Source organism: Ixodes scapularis, unplaced genomic scaffold (assembly GCF_016920785.2).
Source record: "Ixodes scapularis isolate PalLabHiFi unplaced genomic scaffold, ASM1692078v2 PGA_scaffold13__105_contigs__length_92229423, whole genome shotgun sequence".
Taxonomy (NCBI): Eukaryota; Metazoa; Arthropoda; class Arachnida; order Ixodida; family Ixodidae; genus Ixodes; species Ixodes scapularis.
In genome coordinates this window covers 72139167-72164464 of record NW_024609839.1, presented here as the reverse complement: position 1 = coordinate 72164464, position 25298 = coordinate 72139167, and the positions used below count along the sequence as shown (strand labels likewise).

General features: G+C 43.6%; 1 protein-coding gene across 1 annotated transcript; it reads left to right on the top strand.

Moving 5' to 3' along the window:
* Positions 1-1482: 1482 nt before the first annotated feature.
* Positions 1483-25057, top strand: LOC8028208 (cytochrome P450 2J4). Its single transcript, XM_040214166.3, has 9 exons — positions 1483-1753; positions 3625-3842; positions 10074-10198; positions 14769-14875; positions 15741-16042; positions 18720-18832; positions 20147-20405; positions 22615-22805; positions 24734-25057. Exons 1-9 carry the CDS (start codon positions 1721-1723, stop codon positions 24988-24990), a joined length of 1605 nt encoding a protein of 534 aa, XP_040070100.1. The 5' UTR covers positions 1483-1720; the 3' UTR covers positions 24991-25057.
* Positions 25058-25298: the final 241 nt, after the last annotated feature.

Sequence of the window (25298 nt, the reverse complement as noted above, 5' to 3'; positions counted from 1 at the left end):
CACGATGTTAAAAAACAAGGAATGTTTATCGACAATATTTTGGTATGCCGCGAACATCATAATTATTTAGCTTAGGAATAAAGTTTTTATGACTAAGGCAATCAAAGGCTTTCAGAAATCAGGAAACACAATAAGCGTTAGAGGTCGCTTTTCAATATTTTGTATTATAAATATTTTTCTAATAATAAAGCCGACTCCGTGGATTTCTCTTTTTCAAAACCAAAGTGGAGATCCGTTCGTACAGAATGTTGCAAAAAAAAATTCTCAGGACGTTTAAAAAACTTTTTTTAAAGCCCCTTGAAAAAAAACTAGGAAGAACCAATATAGGTCTGCAGTTGTTTAGCAAGATTTTATCACCTCCCTTAAAAATAACAGACACTTTAGCTAGTTTAATATTTTGCGGAAACAGGCCAGAGTTTAAAGGTAAGTAAAATACTTATGCCAAGTGTGGTGCAATAATATTCATTACGAACTTAATGGGCTTAATTTGAAAGACATTGATGGTACAGCTCTTGCTATTCTTAGTCCCATAAAAATATTAAATACATCTTGCTTATTTGTAGGCTCAAAGAAAATGCTGTCACCTATATGGCGAAATATCAATAAGACGCTGTCGCTGTGAGGTCTAGATGCTGCATTTACAAAAGTGGTTATTAATATGCGATGCCAGATAGGCTACAGAGACTGTTATATCGTTTAGGCTTAGGTCACCTATACTTTTCGGCCTTCTATTACGATTAAGAACTTCATTAATGTTTTTCCACATAACATCACGACGTTCTCCATCGGTATCATAAAAAAATTCCTTATAATAGGATGAGTTAGCTTTCTTTAGCTGAGCAGTGACTTTTGTTACAGAATTTCTTTAAGAAATTCCAGTTTATTGCTATGTGTTAATTAGAGAAATGTCCTGTATAAGCGATCTCTTTTTTGCATCATTTTAACGTGTAATGCGGTAACCCAAGGCTTTCAAATCTTTCTGAGACACGGAAACAGATTGTTGAAAAATGTACGTCGAAAAACGTTTTAATACTGGGATTGACTTAACCGTGTACTCTATTTATTTTTCTTTTTTTTTTTTCTCAAAGGTCTGAGGAAATAACAGAGGAAGTGGGTACCGTATTTATAATCCACAAAAACGAATTTTGATTAAATCTTTTTCTTTCAATAGTTTACACCTGGTAGTCCGGCCACGGCGCACAGTCGGTACCTGGCACCTAGTCCTCACGTAAAAATTATCACACACAGCACACATTGACAAGTGCCTGCTCTGTTATCTCAGAAAAAAAACGCTTCTATCGCGTAAAAATTACCATTAACATATCGCGTCCTTCACAAAAGTCGCCACGACTTGTCATTATAAACAACATAGAAAAAACAATCTTGCAGAGTCGTAGAAATACGGCAAACACCCGATAAACTTCCTCGCCAAACGAGGCAACAACCGTCTGGGAACAATTGAGATCTCTGACCAAGGTCGCTCGACACGCCGCGCGCCTCGTGTCTATCAAAGTACATGTGTCGGCTGGGAAAGAAAGAAAAATAATATTGACAAAATAATCCGGAACAAACAACTAATTCCGTCTGGCACTGAGTCCACGAGGACAGTCGCCAAGGTGCGAAAGTCACCGTTTACTATCATAAGCACCGACGCTAGCTCAGGCGGTGCGCTGATGTTACTGTGTTCAACGAACGTATTCCTACCTACATCTGCTACAGGATGGATCGCCTGAAGCGGATTCGACTTACTGGGGTATGTATGGTCCAATGTAAAACACGCTTGGCTTTAAAGAGACGGTGCCTTGAACGCGGTGACTTTTGCTGTAACCTTCTTTCGTGTCTATTTAATCGTATGTTTCCGGCGACGCTCGAGGGTGTGTGTGTGTGTGTGGGGGGGGGGGGGGGGGGGAGGGGGGAGGGGAGGGGAGGGGGGGGTCATAGCAGAGGTTTTTAGTGGATTTTACTGCATAGTTAGACCAGCGTCATGACGGTGCACTTTCGAAGCCGCTTGATTGACTCCTTCTGCTCCTAGTGTCGCACTAACCGCTCATTCACACTGGAAGCGGATCCGCGTTCGCAAAGCGGTTGCGAACGCGGTTGTATAAGGATCCAGTACAATTGCACGCGCACTTCATGTCATCGAGTGCGCGTGGAATTGTACTGGATTTTTATACAAGCGCGTTCGTAACCGCTTTGCGAACGCGGATCCGCTTCCAGTGTGAATGAGCGGTAAGTGTGAAACGATGTATAATTGAGGTGCGAGTATGTGCAGGAGCCCGTGGAGTGCATTGCCGGAAAAGTATGAACGGCGTAGTGAATGTGTGTGGCATGCAGAAACGAGGCCACTACCGCGACAGCGTTATATGTATGTTATGCGATAAGAACGTAGCGTCATGCGCGTGCAGAGTGTGATTTATGCTCGGGGAAAGGAAGACTCTTGACTCGCAGCGAGTTGTGTTGTGATGTTCTTTTTTTCTTTATAATGACCCATTAATATGTATCTGTGTATGTATACTCATATATATATATATATATATATATATATATATATATATATATATATATATATATATATATATATAATATAACATGAACAGATTAATGTGCAGACTGTATAGTCAAATCTATTTGTGATCACATTTATAGGGTGGTCGTATTTAAACTCGAACACGCGTGTTGGGGTAGGTGTTTTGATTTTGCTAAAAAAATATATATTATAGCCCCATGTTATCAATGAACAAAACCACTCTTTACTATGATATAAAAAAATTGTATCTCACCACAAAAATTTTGAAGTGTAGCTGAATGAGATGCTATGTCAAGGCAGCTTGATTTTTGTACCCAGTTCTGTCAGTTGTTACAAATGGGTAAAAACGAAAACTTACAGTACTTTTTCTTGTAAATGTATGACTCGTTACCCTTTCTTTTTTTAAACTAAACCGCTTTAGAACATTTAATGCCAGAAATATAAAAGTCAAAATATATCATTGTTGACGGTTTGGTGACATGTTTGGAGCCTTGTATCTTAGAATTTATTATGCATTTTGCTTATTACTTACTATATGCCTGTAGACCTATACGTGTGCTATCGACTGGTACCACTTTAGTTTCATTTATGTTCGCGAAATACTTTATATAGAACTTTAAATTCAATGAAAAAGTAAATTTAGGCATAAGTAAACTTGATATAAGAAAATACATTCTCAGTTAAAAACTTCTAAACAAGATAAAAGATATTGTTATCGTTCTTGCTGACACGTTTTTATTTCACTGAAATAGATACTACATTCGCCCACAGTGTTACTTCTTGTTTTGACGATATTAGGCTTAGCTGGACGCCGGCTCATAGAGAAAATTCGTTTTTCTCAATTATCTTTTGATCCAGTTTACGCACTATGTTCTCAAACTTTCGCGTTCTATCCAATCCGTTAGCGTCAGATTCTCACGGAGTTTGAGCGTTTTGCGATGCTCAGTTCATTTACTTGAGCCGTAAAACTCGGCTCCGGTTTTCAGAAACGCCCTGGTAAATATTATCGTTAAAAAGAATATGGCGACGGCAGTGAACCCTCCCACCCTCTCCCCTAAAAGAAAAAAAAAAAAAGAAAATACGCGGGTGTTTTTCAGGAACAAGATGCTGGAGCTATTTTCACAACACTGGTCAGCGCTTTAATTTTGGTGGCGGTAGCTCTCTGGGTGCGGAACACCCGGAAACACAAGCGAGCGACTGAGTTGTCGCCGCCGGGGCCCTGGGGACTTCCACTGCTGGGCTATCTTCCTTTTCTACGAAGAAAGCAACACATCTTCTTCAGAGACCTTTCTCGCAAATACGGACCAGTTTTAAGGTGAGGATTTTCGTCGAACTTATACTACCGGGGGAGTACAGATGGGACATTTGGATGTCCAGTCAAATGATTGAGAAGCAAAGGTGTGTTTCTAGATTAAATGTAGTTTAGTAGGGTACGTTGTTGGGCTAGTTGGTTCATCTTAGTAAAACATATAAAATAGCGCAACAGAAAGACAAAGACAAGAAGTATACAGGACAGGCGCTACTTTGTCCGCTTGTAAGAGTCGAAGACCTTTTTCCTTGAAAGAAGCCACCACACTGTCAGTCGATTCCCTTCCTGGGAGAGAACTCCTGGTCATCGGTCGCAGAAGTATACTTCTGCGAACGATGACCTGTATACTTCTTGTCTTTGTCTTTCTGTTGCGCTATTTTATATGTTTTACTAGATTAAATGTCTCGCACAATTTTTTTGATGCAAAATATTTTGCTTAGGTCGTAAACAAATGGTCTGCAAACGGCTTAGAAGGGCACTAAAATGGATTTTAAGATTCTCTTTTTATAATGCGAGCTCAACCTATTCGCTCTAAGTATATATAATAGAAAACAACAAACTACAATCACGCGTGGCCTTCTTCTCCCTTAAAGACGCGACGAAACACCGTGACACGCTCTTTTATCTGGGATATCTAATAAAAAAAATCGGCAGATACACTTAAGACTGCTTACTCGTAAAAATGCTTTCGCATTCCTACACGCTACGCATTTCTACAAGCAGCGCGGCACGCCTTCTATCGCAGACGGCGCTGCGGCGGTGACATCACGGCCCGCCACTGCGGCGGCGAACGTTGTTAGCTTCCCGACGGCTTCCGTGACCAAGCATTGCGTTGCTGTGCTTTTCTTTGTGTTTTATTTCTGAAGCGCGTCCGCTTTGACCTTGGGCGAACCCGCCGGCCTCCTTGACGAGGCACTTCCGTTGCTGTGCTTTTATTTGTGTTTTTTTTTTTTTTCGAGGCGCGTCCGCTTTGACCTTTGACCGTGACAAAGCATTTGATAAGAGGCGTCTCAGCCGATTTAGGTGCCTTTTTCGCGGTTACGGGTTTTTAGGTGCCGTTTTTACGTGGTTATAGACGCCGCCGACTCCACTCCATAGAAGAGTTAATGCTTTCGCATTCAAAGGGGCTTGTCGCGGTGTTTGGTAGCTTTTTAAAAGCAAAAAAGATGACGCGTGATTGTTGTTTTGAGTATTATAAGATGCTTAGGGTGCGTAGATTGAGTTCACGCCGAATAATTATATCAGAAAATACATTAGCGTATTTTTAAAGGGGTACAGAATCGAAACTAGATATATCCCCGAAACATTTCGAAACGGGTGAAATATGATCCACAATATCTGTAAATGATAATAACACGCTTGCATTTTTCAGCAGAGGGCTATATTTTTTGTTCCAACCGAAAAATGGACCTTTTCCGAGAAGCGTTCTGCGCACGCGCGAGCGCCCGATACCAAGCGGCGGAAGTCGGAACGAAAAATCGAGGAAATTCGGAATGAGCCTGTGGATAAGCGAGTAGAACAGGTAATTGCAGCATATATATAATTGGGTTACACAAAAAAAGAAAGCGGACGGAAGGAAAAACACAACGATTCGGTGGACGCCACGTTGGGCACGAGCCGCAGCTCGGAGAGCGAAGAAACTGGTAGCATAGCTCCTGGTATCGATTGGTAGCGCAGGTAGGTCACTTCTTCGATTTTTAGTTTGTGCAGCCACCGCCTGGCGCCGTTGGTATGTGGAAAAGGTCCATTCCATAGCGAGCGGGGCGAGGGCTTCAAATTAGACCATCGAAGCGGCACGATGCGTCTCGGGATATTTCCCCGTGACGTCACGCTCGCAACGGCGCGGACCCATAAATGGTCCAGGGTACACTACTTACAATCGCAATCACTCGGTGGCGCCAGCTTTATCATAATGATTAAGAAGCGCAACAAGACGACGGACACAGAAGAAGACAAAGACACAGCGCTACTTACAACTGAACTTTATTTCCGTTGCAGCTCGCGATATATTACCGGCAACAACACAAACAGGTTAGGAAAGATATACAGATTCTCATCGTAAAAATAATAAAAATGCTAAAAATCCTGCATCACTCAACGGCACCTACCCAAAAGTAGTCATTGTTGGTCAAGACACCGCTATTCTTTATCGGACAAAAATAAAGAGGATGCGCTGACTCATTGCAGCCCTAATCTAGAAATTTCTCGAGCTTCGAGTATTTCCCATGGGGTTTTGTTTCTGTTTCTGTTTAGCACAGTACAGTCTGTGAAAATTGGAGTACGACCACTATCCCGGCAATGCACACCGAGGTGCCATATGACGGCATCTACGTTGTACCGGTGTTCCCGCAATCCTTCATTCAGGCAACGACAAGCTTACCCTACATAATGACGCCCGCAGGATAGTGGCAAGCTTGACTTGTTCCCCCTTGGTTCATAAATCCAACATACATGCCCCGGTCGGAAGCCAAGCCTCAGGCCCAAGAACCTAATGAACCCCCCCCCCCCCCCCCCAACGGCTTTTCATGTGTTAGCACCAGGGGCCTTAGACAGTCACTGAAAGTGGACATGGTCACGGACATCTCCTCCTCTAATCAATCTTTCCTTCGGTAACGCTCTAAAGAAGTCGTGCACTCACAGTATCAACGAAAGTTCTAACAATCAGGTTCGCGGTGTATTCAGTCTCCCTCCTATCAGCCGTAGCAGAAAACCCTCTCAAGACGTTAAAGAATAAAAATAGGCAGAGAGCGGAAGTACAGAGGAAGAAAAAAAAAGAAACTAGTGCTCATACCACACCTACATACAGTGTTCCATAACCTTAAAAGAGTGGGCTTGCACGCAGGGGTTAACGTTGTTTTTTCAGCACCTGTCTAGTTAGCTAGTATGTGTAACAAGGTAAACTCTACTTCGAACATCATAGCAGACCCGGCTGCACGAAAAAGCACAACACTTGCTTTGTTGAGTGTACAGAAGAGGTTGTCTACTCCGTCCCATTATCCTGCGGGCGTCATTATGTGGGGCAGACTGATCGTTGCCGGAATGAAATATTGAGGGAGCACTGGTACAACGTAGATGCCGTTATATCAAAACACCTCGGTGTGCATTGCCGAGATTGTGGTTGTACTCCAATTTTTACGTCAGCGCACCCTCTTTATCTTTGTCGAATAAAGACTTGCGGTTTCTTGACCAAAGATGACTAGATTTAGGTGGGTGCCGACGAGTGACGCATGATTTTTAGCCTTTTCATGATTTTTACCGCGTGTATAAGTATATTTCTTGCTCAGTTGTTTGTGTTGTTGCCGGTATTATATAGCGAGCTGCAACGGAAATAAAGTGCAGTTGTAAGTAGCGCTGTGTCTGTGTCTTCTTCCGCGTCCGTCCTCTTGTTGCGCTTTTTAACCACTATGAATCACCAACTTGACCAACTTTCTACCCTCGTCAGCTTTATCGTCATCGCGTTACAATCCCGCCAAGTGTAAATACCCGAGGTATACAGTACTATAGTCGGATGCAACCTAAGAACAATCTTTTAGCTCCACCCACAAGCGCATTGCGCCCATCTGAAGTGCCTCCGCCGTCGAGAAAGTAGTTCGCTAGCAACGTTGCTTTTTCTTCCTCCAGGAAACGTGTCTTAAACTACTACAATATTTATTTAATTCATTCAGGAGATTTAAATAAGTTAGAATACGTTTTTGTTAACGAAATAGCTGTTTAGTAAAGAAAGAAAGTCATGTTTAATGTACCGTCTTCCCAATTCATTTTCTGTCCAAGATACTGTCTAACATACCGTCTTCCAGCGCTAAGCCTCGCGCCCGCTTCGAAATTGTCGTTGGCGATAGCGTCGCTGGATTCTCACGTTGTCGCGCAAAAACTGCTGCAAACGCAAGCCGATACCATTAAGATTTCGTGGCGTAACCTCAGGCACGTAAAACACAGTGCAAAAAAGCAGAATAATTGTCACGAGAAACTAGCGTAGCGTTGCTAAGGCCAGCAGCCATGTTGAGCTTTTTTTTTTCAAAAGGATCACGATTGGTCTCCGGAATCGTGACGTCATGAAAACGATTGGCTGGCGTTTCTCGGCGTAGGATTACATTTTCTTCTGAGAGGCATTTCCGTTTTTTTTCTTAGCTTGCAACCGACTATAGAACTGAGAGATATGCCAAGCGCCTGTGGTTCCCGGGCGCTTCCATCGGACACGCCGCGTCGTGGCACTGCTATTGATACGCCCGTGACCTCAGATATTGCAATGAAGCTGCCCCCCCTCCCCAATCTACAAGGTATTGGACAATCGTTTTATTCGGTTAAAATGGCTTTTATGGCGTTTACGGATGAAAGGCTGTTGTTTTTGAACTGCTGTCATAAAAGAGACCACACCTACAAAAAAATAGGCGCAAAATTTCGCTTCCCTACCCCTCTACTTCAAACTTAAATATGAAAAAATAAAAGAGCGTATAGGTATTTTACCTAAGCGAATCGCCGCGAAGCATTTTTAAAGGCGTACTATCCGCCTAGCCTGACGAATCACCTTGAGTACCTCAAGTTTTGCAAATAGAAATTAATAATATTATTATTATTATTATTATTATATTATTATTATTATTATTATGCTCACGTATGTCCCGTTTACTCGTAATAAAGTGCAAACTACAAGAACATTGGGGCTCCATTGCGCTTGCAATTACGCTGACTTTCTCTAAAAAACTTTTCCGTTAAACAGTTGTCAGCGAGTTTAACCGTACGATTGACACACATGAAAGCAAGCGTAGCGTCCAAAATATAACGAATCACTTAACCGCGGTCTATACCAATGATAAAGCGAGAGTGCATCAAATTTGGCTTGAGGAAACACACGTGCTCGGTCCTCGGATGTCATTGGCAAAGTGTCTGAAAAAAGCTTCGTTAGTCACCCTCGCTTGCTGTTTCTTAGAGCGTGATTGTTCTCCATCTTTCCTGACAAACCACGGGGACTTAAAGCCAGGGGCCTCAGGGTGCTAAGACAGAAGCTTGGGCTAATGAATGGAACATGCTTTCAAACGACTTGCACCCACAACAAATGACCTTATGGAGTCTAGTAACCCAGAACCTGATAAGGAAATACTTTTTTTTGGGCAGCATGCAAGAAAGTCTAACGATCCCCTAGAAGGAGCGCCGAGAAACCGGTGGGCGTACGCCGCCGCCACATATCCCATTTTTTTTTTGTTTCCTATAGAGTGTAGCCATTGGAAGCTGAAAGACGAGTCCTTCTTTGTATTCTGTCGGCTTAATGTTTAATTCACTCTTATTATAATTGACGCTTGCTAAAACGCTAATTACGATATAAATATGTAGTACCTGAACTAGAGCTAGCAATATTTTTTAAGCTGTAATAAAAAATTTTAATATAAAACTTGTTAATAAACGGCCCCATTTAAAGGAGAAGTCGTTTCTACCGGGGTAACCTAATAAACTCCGTTCGCTCCTAAGCTGCCAGTATGGTGGAAGTTACGCACTGGCAGGACCAATCGACCAACTCCTTGTCATCACCTAACCCGGCTCTCTGCGTGTGGGTATGGACTGGAGCGTGATCACGTGATGAAAGGTATGAATGGTCTACCGAGCGAGTAACTTCTACCACACTGTCAGCTCAAGGCTGAGAGGAGCATGGGGGGCAAGAACAACCGCCCATCACGAGGACCAACGCTATTATATTTCCCTTTAACTATTTGATAATCTATATATAGATTATGCCAGGTGCCTCTAAAATAGCTATAGGTATTTTAGAGGCACCTGGGCTACGTTTACCTCCTGTTAAAAACAGCTGAGCTTCCTGAAAATGTGCCCAGTTCCGTATGCAGTCGCTCTTTCTCGCGTGAGGTTAAACGTGGTGGCGGCAGTGTGCAAATAGCCCCCAACCACTTTCGGTTCTGAACTAGACGGTGGATTTTGCAGTATTTACGAAATCAAATATACATGCTATCTTCTGGAAATGGCTACTTTTAGCGCTGTCAGACGTAATTCACTCTTATAATAAAAGAATGATGAGCAAAAAAATGAGCAAATATACGTGAACCGCAACTGTGCCGGGGATACCCCGTGGGTGCCACCACTGTGTTTGTTGCCAAACAAAAAAGAACGAATACGTGAAGACCAGGGTTGTCTATGAAGTACGGAAACCGTCCATGTAACATCACTAGACTGTAATTTGGTCATGGTTATAATTTTTTTTCTCTCTCTTTTTTTTTGTGACGTATTTCGCAGTGTACGCCTCGGAGCTGTAAACGTGGTTATACTCAACAGCTACCAAAGCATCCGAGAAGGCTTTTCGAAGAAACAACTGTTGGCGAGAACATCCAACATTGTTCTTGAGCAAGCCGGAGTGTCAGGTAAGTAGGCTTAACCCAATTTCCTTTTTCCTTTCCCTAGATGACCAAGGAGTTGGAATTCATTCAAACGCGAATGTAGAGATGCACCCGCCGAAGGTGTGATTTTAGTTATAAACAAAACTAAAGAACGACCTTCTATCTGTGAGCTTCTCTACGTGAAAAAGGAGTTGTTTAAGATACTTTGAGAAGTTACCTTACCTGCGAACGTGGGTTAGTTATTCTGTTTATTAAATAATGCTATTCTTCGTGGTATTATTCAGGAAAAGCCAAAGTAAGGTACACATAGTTTTGCAATACATTTACGACAAAATGTTTAAACATGGAACTAAAAGCAGCGTCCTCATTCAAGCTCGTGGGAACCTGGTTCAAAGGCCCTTCAAAAAAGAAAGATCATACAAATCCTGTTCGTTTTGAAGTAATTTAAATTAATTTTTGAAGTAAGAAAAACGTATTCCTTTATTGAAAAAATTGTAAGGGTGCAGGCGAGCTGGTGGAAGTTAACCATAGTTTTGTTTAACCCGAGACTGGGGTATTTCGGAAAAGGGACGAGAAGAAAAGAGGCCACAAGGAGGCGACGTCTCAAACACAGCTAAGGATTCCATTCCATCGTATGCACTTTTATACACACCACGTCCACACACCACCAACCAAGTCGACCAATGACAACATAACACCCGGAATACACTAAGCCAAACATAGGCCTCCTTGTGGCCTCTTTTATTCTCGTCCCTTTTCCGAAATACCCCAGTCTCGGGTTAAACAAAACTATGGTATTCCTTTATGTTGGCTTAAGTGTAACTTGAACAAAAACACAATTCTCTTTCCACTACCGATACAAAAACTAATTATTTTAATATGCTTTCAAATATAGCAGCTCGCTGCACCAAAATTCTGTAATATAGTGGCACGAATGAATGCGACGCGAGGATGAACAGTGAACAAGTTTATTCGGCTAACTTGTGCCAAAGTAAAGAACGAGCGTCGAGACAGCAGACAAGCGGGCGGCGATTTGGCGTTGTATCAGGAAGCGAGAGCAAGGCTCACACGAGCAACAAGGTCGCAGGCCGTGCCTTATCTAGTGTTCGTCGACATCCCGAAAATTCGGCCGAGAAGATTCGAGCATCGAGCGTCGAGGTAAGAATGAACAGACACTTTCGAAAACAAGAAACTATGGCGGAATGATAAAAGTTAGCCTCGGGTAAGAATAAATGCGAATTTTCTAGAATACCGTAACCGGGTGCTGCTTGCTGGGCCCCCATTTTTCGAGGTTATTTTTATACACTGTCATGAATATTAAAAAAAAAAAAAAGACAAACGTAAAAATTAAAATAGCGGCTTAAAGAGGTACGCTCCGGCCTGTAACTAAATTAGAAAAAGGATTGTACATTTTGCGTAGGCGACGGAAAGGCGACGGACGCGAAGCAGCACGCTATGGCTGGTTTAATACACGGGCCATGTTCGGGAATGTTCTAGATCAGGGGTGGCCAAGCTGACCCGGCCTAAGAGCCGCAAACCAAACCACGAAACTTCAAAGAGCCGCGGGGAAGGGGGGGGGGGGGGAGGGAGGCACATTTTTGTCCATAGCAATAAACGAAACTCGGACTACTTTCAGTTTATCAGAGTCCAAAGCAGTCCAACTGTACGTAAGGTAGCAGTAGCACAAGACAACCAAACCGCAACCTGCCTTTCGATTTAAAACGCGTTCCATTTCTCTTTTTTGGGACGTGCTTGTGTGACCGGCACGGAGGCGGGAGAAAAGGGGGGGGGGGGGGGGGAGGAAGGTTAGGGAGGGAGCCGCGAGCCGCACAGTAACACGTGAAGAGCCCCATGCGGCTCGCGAGCCGCAGCTTGGCCACCCCTGTTCTAGATAATAACAAATAATGATCACAAAGGTTGAACTGGAACTTTATGGAAGAGCAACCTTTGGTACAAGACACTTCAGCAGTCCCGCGATAATCCACATTACAGACACAGCTAAGTCGTCAGGGGCACCGGCGTCGCGTTCACGCACCGCTGTGTGCGAAAGCAAAAAGCGTTCGGAACGAGGTAGACATCTGATCATTTTGTTCCGAACGCTTTTTGTTGTTGATGTTGTTGTTGATATTGTAGTAGTCGTCGTCGTTGTTGTTGATGTTGCAGCTGGCGATGTAGGGCGTCCGTCGCCGATGTTGCCGAATCCTTAAAAAAAAAAGAAGAAATCTTTCAGCCTTTCCACCCTGGTGAAGAAGGAAGACCAGCGATGCTGTACTATGGTGGGAATGAAGTAATGGCCGGCCGCAAGTCGGCAAGCCAGACTGGAAAGGCTGGAAAGGTTGCCCGCGGACACGATACTGGGGAAACTAGCACTTAACTGCTCCGAAGTAAAATCGCCTGCTGGAGGCGAACCCCGGTCCGCTGCGTGTGAGGCGGCCACGTTACCACTAAGCCACGTAAGAACTTTTTTTTTGCTCTTCATTTCCAGTTTAGAAGAAATGACTAAGCACGTGGACATTCACACACGCACAACTTGTTCTACAACGAATCGGTCACTTAGCGGCGAACGCCAAAATATTAAAATCTTTTGAACGACCCAACCGCGTTAATAACCTGCTCTAAACTTGGGGTTGTTGCGGTACCCAAAACCCACTGCACGCGCCCCTTAAAAAAAAAAAAAAAATCAAGAAAGAGATGTCTATAAAACATTGTTGTCGTAGCATTGGCAGTAGGGGGTTTTAGGGAACCGTTTTTTTTTTAGATCCGATAGGTAACGATGGGTCCTGCGGTACAAACTGCGCGAATGCGAGTCTTTTGTGGTTGCGCATGCGCAGTTCGTACCGGAAGGACCATCGCACGGAATCGGATGAGCAAAACACGGTTCCCTAAAACTCTCCAATGCCAATGAACGCGATGATGATGCCCAACTACTTTGCCGTGAGATGTCGCAGTTGTTGCTGGGACTTGACTGTGGAGTAACACGGGACTGCCTAACTTCTTTTTTCCGGAGCGCGTGAAAGCGCGCCTCCCTGCACGAGCTCTTGGCATTGACAATGCTATGACGGCATTTTGTTAAAGCCTATTTCTCTTTATATTTGAAAAAGGCGCGTGCGGTGGGCATCGGGTACTACAGAAAAGAAATTGATGATGTGTATGGTCATCCAGCCCAGAACTTGGTCTGCCTCAACGGGGAATGGTCTCAGAGCAGCAGATAATAAATGTAGCCAGTGCAGTACAACCGCTAGCCTGGGGTCTTTAACGTGCATCACGCACTATGCACTGCGATGCTCATTCATATCGAAACGGGCAGGGGTGGGGATTGAACCCAGGATCCTGAGTTCTGCAGCGCGAGCTTTCGCTCCACGTGCTCTGAACTGGTGTGGGTACTACAGAAACACTAAGCATACAGCGGATTGCTAACGCTCTAAAATAATAATAATAATAATAAAAGCTGTTGCTTAGTGGTAATTCCTCCGCTTCGCACGCCGCGCACCCAAGTTCGACTTCCGCGGGCGGCGGGCGATCCTTTTCAAGGATCTGTCAACATCGATTACGGGCACCCTAAAACTTCAAATACAACGCCAACTAGAACGTCAACAACAAAATGAACAACTATAACATCAGCAACGACAAAATCAACAATGTACGTCCTTCCCGGCGGTGCAAAGAGCCCATAAGAGCCACCAAAGTAAAACTGAGACGGTGGAAATTTAACGCCGTGCCTACGCGTGGCAGTCGCGTGAGTTGCCAATTCCGCGTTGCAGGTGGCAATGGTGCGACGCGTTGTACCCCGCAACTCTATATTAAAACCACCGAACAAACACATCAGTGATAAAAATTTCGAAACCTACTGCACACAAAAACACACTGCATTTAACGTAACATAATTTAGCACGAAAAGGCCAAAACAAAATCTGAAATAAACAAAAAAAAGTTTGGTTTTCAAGCGCTTGCTTATTAATCGTACCTCTAAACGAGCCTCTTGGTGCTATTAAATCAACAACAAATTCCACTTAACTTGTTATCCCTAGGAATAGAAGAAAACCCTGCCCTTTACCAGGCCTTGAATAGTGTACTTTTGTCTGCTCGCTTACTTGTGCTTGTTGTAATATCAAATTTTGTGCCGAATATCCTGTATACATTTGTAGCAGGTGGAATCCCTATATTTTCACAATATTTTCGAATTTTAACTAGAATTTGAGCCATATATAGTTATAGTTTTGTACTCTTACAGAATCACGTTTCGATGTAGAAAACTACTGTTGTTTTACACTTAACTTACTGCGGCCATATAAATAAACTGCGTACGCATTTTTTGGTGTTCTTATTTCTAAGTCACGTAAAAGTTCGGGACCTCGCCAGATAAATGTTGCTAACTACTGCAGCCTTTTCGAAGGAATAATAAATAACGACACATAAACCGGGATCTTCTCCCGGCTTATCCAGCCAACATGTGGTAGCAACAAAAGGTATCCACCGCCGTCAAGATAACAACGGGAGAGAAGAAGATGTGAAGGGTGGCGAGGAGATTTTTTGTACCCAGCGGAAAAACATTTTGTTGGCCGGGCTTTAAGTGAAGTGACTTTTTATTTTTCAGGGCTTTTGACTCTAAATGGCAAACCCTGGATTGACAACAGAAAGTACTGCGTCCAGGCAATCAACTCCCCAGCGTCTGGTCAAAGAGACATGGAAGCGCAGGTTCAGGTGAGCAGCGTTTATGTTAGTTTTGTGTGACCGAAACACAACTATTTTTTTGTGAGTGACCCGGTGTGTTAGATAGAAGCTCATTTCACGAGCTATCTCAATTTGTATAAGTACTGCTAAAACATTAGCATTCCCATATAATACAAAATTGTGCGAGTGTTCGATTACAGCTAGTAAAAGACAACAAGGTATTCTACCGTTTTATACTGTACTTGACGTAAGCACACTGCGTGACAGGGATATATCTAGGATTCCATGTTTTCTGAGTTTATGTTTTGTGAAATTCAAAGGGTGTTTATCGGAGTTCATGTTACGCTGGATATTCGGGGTTTGTCGGAGTTTAATTTCGTTAGACTCCCAATTTCTCAGAATTCAGAGTTTAATTTTAGGAGAGGTTTTAGGAGAGGGGGAGCGCTAAGAGGATTATCTTCCTTGCAGATAATCGAGGTTGTACGTCGGCCTTTAAGAGCATTTGTTTTAAAGGAATGACCACCCAATTGCTTGCGTCCTTGAAACGTGTTCATAAGGTACGTCCCAAGACGTAGCCACTCACACGCTCTGCTGACTGACAGTCAAGGCCTCCGCAGCTGCTGACAGTCCTAGAACCTCCCGAAAACAAGAGAGGAGAGCAGATGACAGCGAGGAGGTGAGAAAGAAAGCCGTGCTGTTTCGCGCACGGGAGCGTGGTTGATGCCCTCGCCGAATGTAACATAGTTCTCGAAAAAACGTGGCCAGTTTCTATATTTTGCCGTGCACGGCACAAGATGTGTTTTGTGTGGGAAGACCTTAACGCAGGCTGAAAATTTGTTTTCCTCTAAAGCTGCCATAGTTGTAGTAATGAAATTTCCTCCCTTCCTGTTGGCAGGCGGAGATCGGGTACCTCGCCGAAAAGATTTCGGAGACCAAAGGGCGGCCGATTCCCGTCGAACAATACCTGCTTCCCAGCGTGTCGAATAACGCTTCTGCTCTGGTGTTCGGACACCGGTACGAATTCGACGACCCCAAGAGAAAGATGCTGGATGGCATACTCGGTGACAGCATGAGGTGTCTTGCCGCTGGTGCGCTCATAACCTTTGTGCCCAGGGGCTTGAGAACTCTTTCCACCTTGTACTTCACTAGATTCGGCGCTTTGAAAGAGCTCGTTCGGAAGCTGAAGCAGTTCGTTTGGTATGTGTAAATATTTTGTTTCCCGCGAATATTATTTGTCAAAAAGAAAAAAAAAGTTTTGACTCTCTAGGGCTTGTGTCATAGTTATGAAGGACAGGGCAACGATTAAGGCCCGTTCACACTCTTGCAACCGAGTGCGACCGAGAGAGACCAAACCGGTTTTTAAGCCTCTAGCGATCTCTTCGGACCAGCTCCGCTCAGTGCATCCGGTCCCAAGAAGTCTTTCTCGGTCGTACTCGGTTGCAAGAGTGTGAACGCGCCTTTACAGTCAACTCAAATTTGGAAGTTCAAGCGGCATAGTAAAGAGAGGTATGTGGCACGCCCTAATGAAAAATTGTTCATTTGAACCACGTAGGTATCTTTTTAATGTGCAACCGAAATCTCAGCTGCACGCCAGCTTATCCGTGATAGTCCTCCAGCAAATTGCGGGATTCGAACGCGCTTTGCCTCAACCTGTGCCATACTTAAGAGCTACCGATGTGGGGCTCTAATCTCGACACTTGGCGAAAAAAAAAAAAAAGTCAGCGAGGAATTCGTCGGCCGCCTTCGACCGGCGCCAAGGTCAAGCGCGACACCGGCCAATCACGGCTTCCGGATTCCTCGCCGACGTTTTCGCCGAGAGTCCAGATTAGATCTCCTGGCAGGGCGAACCTAACGTTTCACTTTAATACTGAATTCGTTTGGTGTGCGCGCTCTAGAGCGCTTTTTCGAGAGCGCGCCAGAATCGGGGTTGGAAAAAGAGCGCGGCGACGTGACCACGTGGTTCCCCTCGAGAGCTTCCCTCCCTTCGAGAGCGCCAAGGAGTGCTCTCGGAGAGAGGGAAGCCCTCGGGGTGACCCACATGATCACGTGGCCGCGCTGTTTTTCCAACCCCGATTCTGGCGCGCTCTCGAAAGAGCGCTCTAGAACGCGCTGAAAGCACCTCTCGAATTCACCATAAGTCCCACCGCAGCCGAGGCTACGACCCGACGGAGCAAGTCCAGAGATGACAAAATTACCTCGGATACGCAATTAAATTGCATTACTAATACTTTTCTGAAAACTATATATATATATAATGAAATCAAACTACAAATTACCGCAGACTAAAATTAATGGCATTACACTACAATTACTTTTCAAACGTAGTGAAATTGCTTCGACATTAATTACCGATACATTTGTGCTAGTTTTTCTTGCAGCATACGTACCAAAACTCTGATCTTCCTCTTTACGCCGCAACAGCCTTAGGGACCTCAAATTGAAACATTCTGGACAGTGGTTTCGCTGGAGCAAATGAGAAGTGTTAAACAGGATCAATAGCATCTTATTTAGATGTGACTCAAAGACAGTCGACTTACCGGTTTCGCTGTAAGGGTCATCAGTTTAAGGGTGATACGTTTCCGTCTCTCTGATTTTGAAGAAGTTTTAGCTCGTGTCAGTAAGTCAACTCGGGCCATGCGAACTCGTTCTTATAAGGAGTCGTCGTCTGAAACGTTTCTCTTCCGACAAGGACGCAATTTGATCCTATTCTCCAAAGTGCAGTAGTTGACGCATTCCCGGTCATTCGTCTAAAGGAGTATTGTTACCAAACCCCCGAGGACCCCAAGTTAGTGCGCCTTGTCCCACAGGGGGGCTGGATTCGGGCGAATATGCTGGATGTTTGCTAGGCAGAAGCATCTCCAGTTGAGGAACGGCGCGAGCTTCTCAAAATGCGTACTTTGCCAAGAAACGGGTGGTGATATTTGCTCGCTTGCTTATTCCCGAATAAACTGCCCAAGCACAAAAAGAGAGGCATACCGAGAGCGACACCTGCTTTGCTGGATTCCAGTCTTTTCGAACAACAAAAAGTACCTTTACTTAACCGGGCCAAGGGTGACGCACGAAATGTTCCGAGATCTTGACAAGGCATTTGGTATGAACTTTCATTTCTGTCGTTTGTTGTTCACGATGGTTAAAGCTTACGGCTGTTTGACTTTGGACGACGAAAGAGAAAAAAAGGCTACGGATCTGCCTGACCTGTCCTCTGAGGTTTTAGAACATGTTGATCTCATTGGTGATGTGCCCGTCGCCTTGTAGACTATAAGCCCTTCATCCCAAAGCTGACAGTGCGCTGGAAGCTACGTTCTCGTTGGAACAGTCACACGTCTTATGGATGAACGAAGTATAATATCGTTGCGATGACGTCACGCCGTCAATTTGCCTTGCCTGGGGTTCGCGAGCCGTGGCCTCCCAGCCATGTTTTTACACAAACGATTTTGTTCGTCTCCTCCCCCTTTCCAGCCCGTCTTTGTGCGTCTGTCGTGTTTTTCCTACGAGGTTTTAAGCATAGATGGCCGTCGTTTATATGCTCTGATGTCTCTTTCCCGACATTTCACCATGCGAAACAATTCTCTTTTTCTTTTTGTTAAATCTCGCAAAGAGCTTTCTCATCTGGGACAAAAGTAATTAAAAAAAAATATTGAGTAATCTGTTTTTTTTTTTTGGAAATTAGTGTATGAATTTTATTACTGCCATCTCTGAGCCAGGAAAAACAGCGCCAAAAGTGCATTGTCATGGTGCTTTTTGTTTTCACGGGTTCGTTATTACTGACAAAACCAGCAGGGCAATGTGAATGCGCCGCTTACTTGCGCTTTTTTCGTGCATTATTGGCTTAGCCGGCGATAAACAACACAATTTTCATTGCACTTTTTAACAGTCACGAGCAGGTCTTAGAAGATGTTCATCGAGAATCACGAGAGAGGAACTTCATCGACGGGTATTTGCGGCTCATTTCTGAACACAAGGAGGATCCGGATACGAGCTTTAACAGTAAGATTTGGCGACAAGCCATCTATAATCCGCTGACATTTCTTTTCAGATTTTAGACTTGATCGAGAAAATAAGCAGAAAAGACACCTGAGTCCAACACCGCAGCTAAAATCGCACAAAACACAATTAAAAAAAAAAGAAAAACAAAAGCTGTGCTTCATTTGCGTTTATGCAAATTTTTCAAACTGGCCTTTTGCCCAGCTCTTCATTATCTGTATTTTTTGAAAAGTATATCTCTTTTACGCGCAAATGTGGGCTCGTGTCAAACTCCTGCCTGAGCACGATATTGTTTCCCATCGAAATATATAGTGTTTATTATGTACCATGTATGTATGGGCGCATAATAGCGTATCGTATTGTGCCTCAAATAAAAAAAATTCGTCTTCGTGATGCCAAATTAAGAAGAAAAAAATAAAACAGAAATTAAACTAACAAGCTCAAATACTTTGCATATTATATCAAGTAATTATTTACCTTGAAGAAGATTAAATTGTTTTTATATTTCTGATTTTTAAAGATTCATTATGCTGTCATGTGTAATTAATACATAAAAATATAAGCGCGACATTAGACGTGTATTAGGAATGTGCCATAACGTCAGCAATAATCAATCTTAAAAATCAACAGGCAATAAAAAAAAAAGTTTTTGAGGAAATAGAAAAAATCCTTTATAAAGAAGCAAAAATCATTTTAACATTCTATTTCTTCATTTGTCTTAATATAGCTCGTGCGATGAGCGGCCCAGCCACCGGAGCCAGTAATTGGATGCGATGACTTGTGCCGTTGATTATAAGTAATTGTAATCTATTTTGAAATCTTTTTTTTTAAATTAATATAGTGAAAACGTCGACCATACTGAATACCGGGCTTCTTATGTGAATCAGTCCTACCGTGTACTGTATAGAAGCGCTGCCGTACGCGAAGTTCTCCAAATATATTTTGTAATTTTTGTATTTAATCTCCCTTTGGTGGGGTGGCAGCAACATTTCTTTAATAAAAAAAACACATGAAAAGAGCTCTGTAACTTATACAGGTTTTAGCGAAGCACCTCACAAACAAAAGACTTGAAAAAAAAAGGCTATACAATTTGATGAGACATTCACGTTGATATTAAAAATATAATATTTTCCTTTGGTACAGGTCCCACGAACTCGTTTTTTTCCACAATATCAAATATGTGTGGGTGTTGGTTAATAGCTGGGAGACTTGGTGCAATAGATTTGGCGAGCTTTACTGCTTTTGAAGTGTTCTGTTCTCAAACGTGAAAAGATTTTTTTTTTTTTTACCACATTGTTTGCGCGCCACCCGATGCAGTGCCCAACCTGGTCGGGAACGTCCTCACGGTTTTCGCTGCCGCATCTCAGACGACTCATATCACCGTCCTCTGGAGTCTTCTAAACATGGCTGACAAGGCGGACACTGTGCAACGAAAAGTGCAGGAAGAAATCGACAGAGTGACTAGGTGTAGCAGGGCCGCCGCTTGGTCGGACCGCCATGACATGCCCTATACCATGGCCACCGTTTGGGAGATGTACCGATGGAGGACCGTCGTTCTGATGGGAGTTCCGAGGGAGTGAGTTTGAGGCTCTTTTACGATCAACCAGAACCATCATTGCAATGTTATCGAAATGATGAAGTCTGCCTTTTTGTCAAGAAAGCAAATTAAGAGGAGAGACTTTTTAAATATATCCATTTTAAAATTTTCTCCAGTAAAACTGCCGGTTGCACGCAGTACTCGTATGCAATGCGTGTTCAGAGTATCTGCCCAAACAATGGCGAACTCGGATATTTTGTGCCGCAGCTACTAGACACAAACTCCTGAAAAAGAGTCTACTGGCTTGCTTAGATCTCAAAAAGGTCAGCTTGTTTAAGATGGCCGGTCTCTTGTCGATACAATTTTTACTGTGCTCGACTGAACCGCTATGCATAGAAATATTCTAACTACAGCCAGAAAACTCGAATGTACGATCTATTTGTCTAAATCTTACAAAAACTTTAACAGTTGTTTTATTGGTACTAGTGGCATTTACAAAAATCTAGACATTAACTTAATTTCATTTACAAATACCGGTATAACGTTTTCTTCTTTTGTATCCAAATGGTTTCAGTAAATTTATAAGAACTTTCGAAGGTGTGGCTTAATTGCGCAATATTTAACCAGCTTCTTATAAAATTTCTAAAATGCTTTACCTAGCGATTCACGAAAATCTAGTTTTTAAGCGGTTTTAATACGGTTGTTAGCTAAACCACTGAATACTAAAGCAAACTTACTTTTGATTGAGATCTCGGACAGACACATTTTTCGTCGTTAGTGTTACGAAAACTATCTGTGGACATATTATTTCTTTAAAGCGATCGAAATGCATAGCCCTTCGGAGAGCGCTTCGAGAGCGCAGGACGCGAAATCGCCGCCGGGCGAGCGCGCGACGCGAGAGCGGGCGACATGAGAGTGCAGTGACACGAGAGTGCGTGGTATTAAAGCGCGCGGTAGAAAAGCGCTCAACCAGTTTAGCGCGGGTCACGAGAACACTATCGGAGCCGACGGGTGAGCTGTAATAACCCGATCAATGCTTCATTTTTGTTTTTATCTGGCAACTCTAGTTGCACGTAGGGCGTAATTGTAGAACGGGTTGGAAATATGGCTTAATCCAACCATAGCCTCTAAGATTAATCTCGGAGCGCTTTTCTGCATGGGACCATTTGTGCGGCACGATTTTGGCCAGGATTTTTTTCTCCTTTTCTTGAACGTGTCGGGACAGGGTTAGTCAGTTGGGCTGTTAATAGCCATATTTGTTTATTTGTCCATAATTCGCATCACAATCTGGTTATGGCCATACCTTGGGTTACTTTTGAGACATTTTCAAGTGGATGCTTGAAATCGGCAGCATATACTCTCAAATAAAATTTGACTGATAAAACTATAGGTCGATATTTCATTTTGAATACGCGGGATATCATCGTATTCGTAGTTTCTAAAAAAACCGTTTATAATAAAAAGAAAATAAACACGAGCAAGATTGTCTTAACACCTGCATTGAGCCGGCAGAACACGACCTCTCGAATGGTGCATTTTTTATTGAATAATATGGACCTCTTAAGGGGAGAGGTTACACAGCTTATATATCATAGAAAAGGCAGTCTGCATACAGATTCGAACGCGAGTTGCCGCGAGATCCGTGCTTCGAATGCCGAATGACAACGATTTCAAAGAGAAACTCGGCACGCGGCATTCCATTCGAACTACAGATGTTGCGGTAACTCGTGTTTGCAGACAGTTTTTTGTATGATGGTATGAGCAGTATGACCACGGCATTGCAAATACCATCCTCGCCACTTACCACGGCGCGCAAGTGCGCTCACGCGTAACGCGCGCTCAACTGGTTGTGCGGCTTCATGTTTCGCGCTCTCGTGTCGCGGCGCTCTCCTACTGGTGTTGCCCGCCAGGTAACACAATGAAATGACGTCGTGACTTGATGGTGTCGTCTGACGTCGCAGTGTTACGTGATGTCCCAGCGTCAGGTGTCGAAACGATGTCGTATGGTGTCACCTCACGTTACAGCGTCACATGGTGCCCCGTGACTTGACGTTACAATGTCACGTATTGGTGTCACCTGACGTCGCGGTGTGACGTAACGTCATGTTTGCACGAGGGCCACGTTGCGTGACGTCAGGTCCCGTGACACCGTGACATGACGTTCCATCGAATGCATTCATATATCTATTAACGATGGCAAGTCCATGTTCCCTGTTTTCTCTCCACAATTCTACTATTCTCACAACAGAGCGGATGAAGACGTCATTGTCCAGGGTTACCTGATTCCTTCCGGCACGGTGGTGATGGCTAATCTCTGGGCAGTCCACATGGACCCCGACCTCTGGGAGGCGCCCGAGGAGTTTCGACCAGAGAGGTTCCTCAGTAAGGACGGATCGAGGCTCATCGACAAACCAGACTGGCTGGTGCCCTTTTCAGTGGGTAGGTATCTCGACTATGTAAGGCGTTGTAAACTGCGGCAACCGATAGAGTAAAGAAAAAAATCTAAATCATGGCCAGCAGCAGTTAAATCATTGATAAATAACTAGCCAGACTAGGCATCGCTCACGGCAAGGTTGAACGATTTGTGGTAAAAATATACGTATATGCATGTATATAGTGCATCCATCAATTAACACTTCACGTCAGCTTCAACTTATTATGACGGCTTGAAAAAGGAAGACAGCGTCGTTTCGAGGAATGCAGCAAATATTTTCAATGCTCGGCGTTTTTGAGTTAGTTCCCTTTACGAGCATTATTACATTATTTTAAAAATAAACCTAAATATGTCTTTCTAGTGCTGCAGTTTGTCTAAGTTGTAACGCGATGCCGGTATCGACATGAAAATGTGGGTTTTTCAGGAGATACAAATTACAGCAGAACTACGCATGCCACGCGTGGCTTATTAAGAAGCCTAGACATAGCTAAAAGTTTATAAGTTGTAAAAGAAAATTGTTTCTTAGTGCCCTACCACAAGAATCTCACCCCACATATACACGTCAGCGCGTCATGACGGAAACAACAAGCTTTTCTGTAAAAGAGTTTGTTCCCTTAGGAAGTGATAGAGGAATCGCCAAGGATAAGTATCAACATCATGAGAGAAGGCCGACATTGCTTCGGCCAGAAATCAACGAATATTCAACAACAATATTAGAGCCATTGATGTTCTTGTGTGAAAAGCGTTCCCGACTGGTTTGATTAGCGTCTTATTCCGCTCACGCATCGAAAGCGGTCCCAAAGTGGCCACAAATGACGTCATGAAAGTCGACGTGTCGTGCTGTCGGATGCCGCGATCGTGGCGGTGGGGTGTAAAAGTTAGGAAGAAAACAAGAAACAAAATTCACCAGAGAACGCGAGTGTCGCTGTCGTCGCGGCGTCCCAACACCTGCTGGGTGTCGAAGCTTCCGTGGACTGTCCAGCTGAAGACCGACCTCCAGAAGAACTGGCGTCTGCCACACTGACCACCACTGCTGGGACACCGCCAGGATCGCGACCGGCGACAGCGTCAAACTTCTATGACGTCAGCAACCTGAAATCGAGGGATTACTTTTTTTAGACGCGGTAAAGTCACCAGTCAGAGTCGCGTTCGGGGCGCCGCAATTGAAGAATCAAAACGTAACAGAGGAGCAGGAAGTGTTCATCCCCGCATGTCGAATGTTCATGAACATTTTATTTTTCAATGTCACTGATGGGTAACGGATTAAAGGCAGGTTGACGCATTTGTGGATGAATGTGATCGACCGCCTTTCATCCGCTTGTAACAGCTCACGACTAGAGAAGAGGCTAGCCCAGTAGTGCCATCTATAGGTAGCATGGAACATTTTGCGATCTGCGTATAACTAGATTGAAGGCTTTTACAAAATTTCCGACATTACATCTACACTCCATGTATGATATGTTGTCTCTCGAAGCATTGTCAGTATTATTTCAGGGGCACAATGAAAGTATTATGCGTAAAATATACGCACATTAGAAGTGTTTCAGGACTCTCCGATAAATGGCGCAAGTTTGTTCTCTCGTTGCAGGTTGCCAAAAGTGTTTGTAACGGCGTCCATAATGCTCAAATACAATTATGGGACCTAGACTTAGGTGTAACACACTGCGTCTCGAAGTTTTATCTTAGCTTAAATCCTGTAAAGCCCTTAATGTTCGCGAGCCCTTAATTTTCGCGAATTTCGCATTTTGAAAAAAGTCGCGAAATTTAGGGGCACGCAAAACTTTACTTTCGGTTCTTAACAGTTTCAATGCAGGCGCCTGGAATTCGCAAAATTTAATGGCCGCGATTATGTCTTCCGTGACCGATTCGCGAAAAATAGGGGCCGCGAAAATAAAAAGTTTTATAGTAAATCTAACCCTTTTTTTTGTTTTAGGAAAAAGAATGTGCCCAGCAGAGAACCTTGCCAACTTAGAGGTCTTCCTCTATCTAACGAGGTTGCTTCAAAAGTTCACGGTCCTTCCGGAGGATGGCACGACCATCGATCTCAACTACGACACCGAAGGATTTTGCATACCAAAGTCACAACGTCTTCGGTTCATTCCAAGAAATGGCAGCATTAAGCCTAAGGCACCAAACCGCGTTCAAGAAGAAGTGCCATCTCGTCCAAACGAAAACGGTGCTGTTTATTGAGAAGTTTGATATATCAGCAAAATGTCTGCAGCCCCAGGGTTCAGTAGCATTGTCGGAATCTTGGAAGTTGCGACGTGCAGGCATCCATGAAACCTAATGTATAGTCACAATTACTATCTACCCATATGAATATTGAAAAAAAAATGTATGTATGACATTTAATATGCATAAAAAAACACGCGAACCTTTTCATTCCAAATTGATTTCACGTCAATTTCTAATCTAAATACGCAGTCCGGTGAATCATAATGCACCGAACGAACATATTGTGATTTTTATTGTCTGTTGCCACATAGGAAATTGAGTAC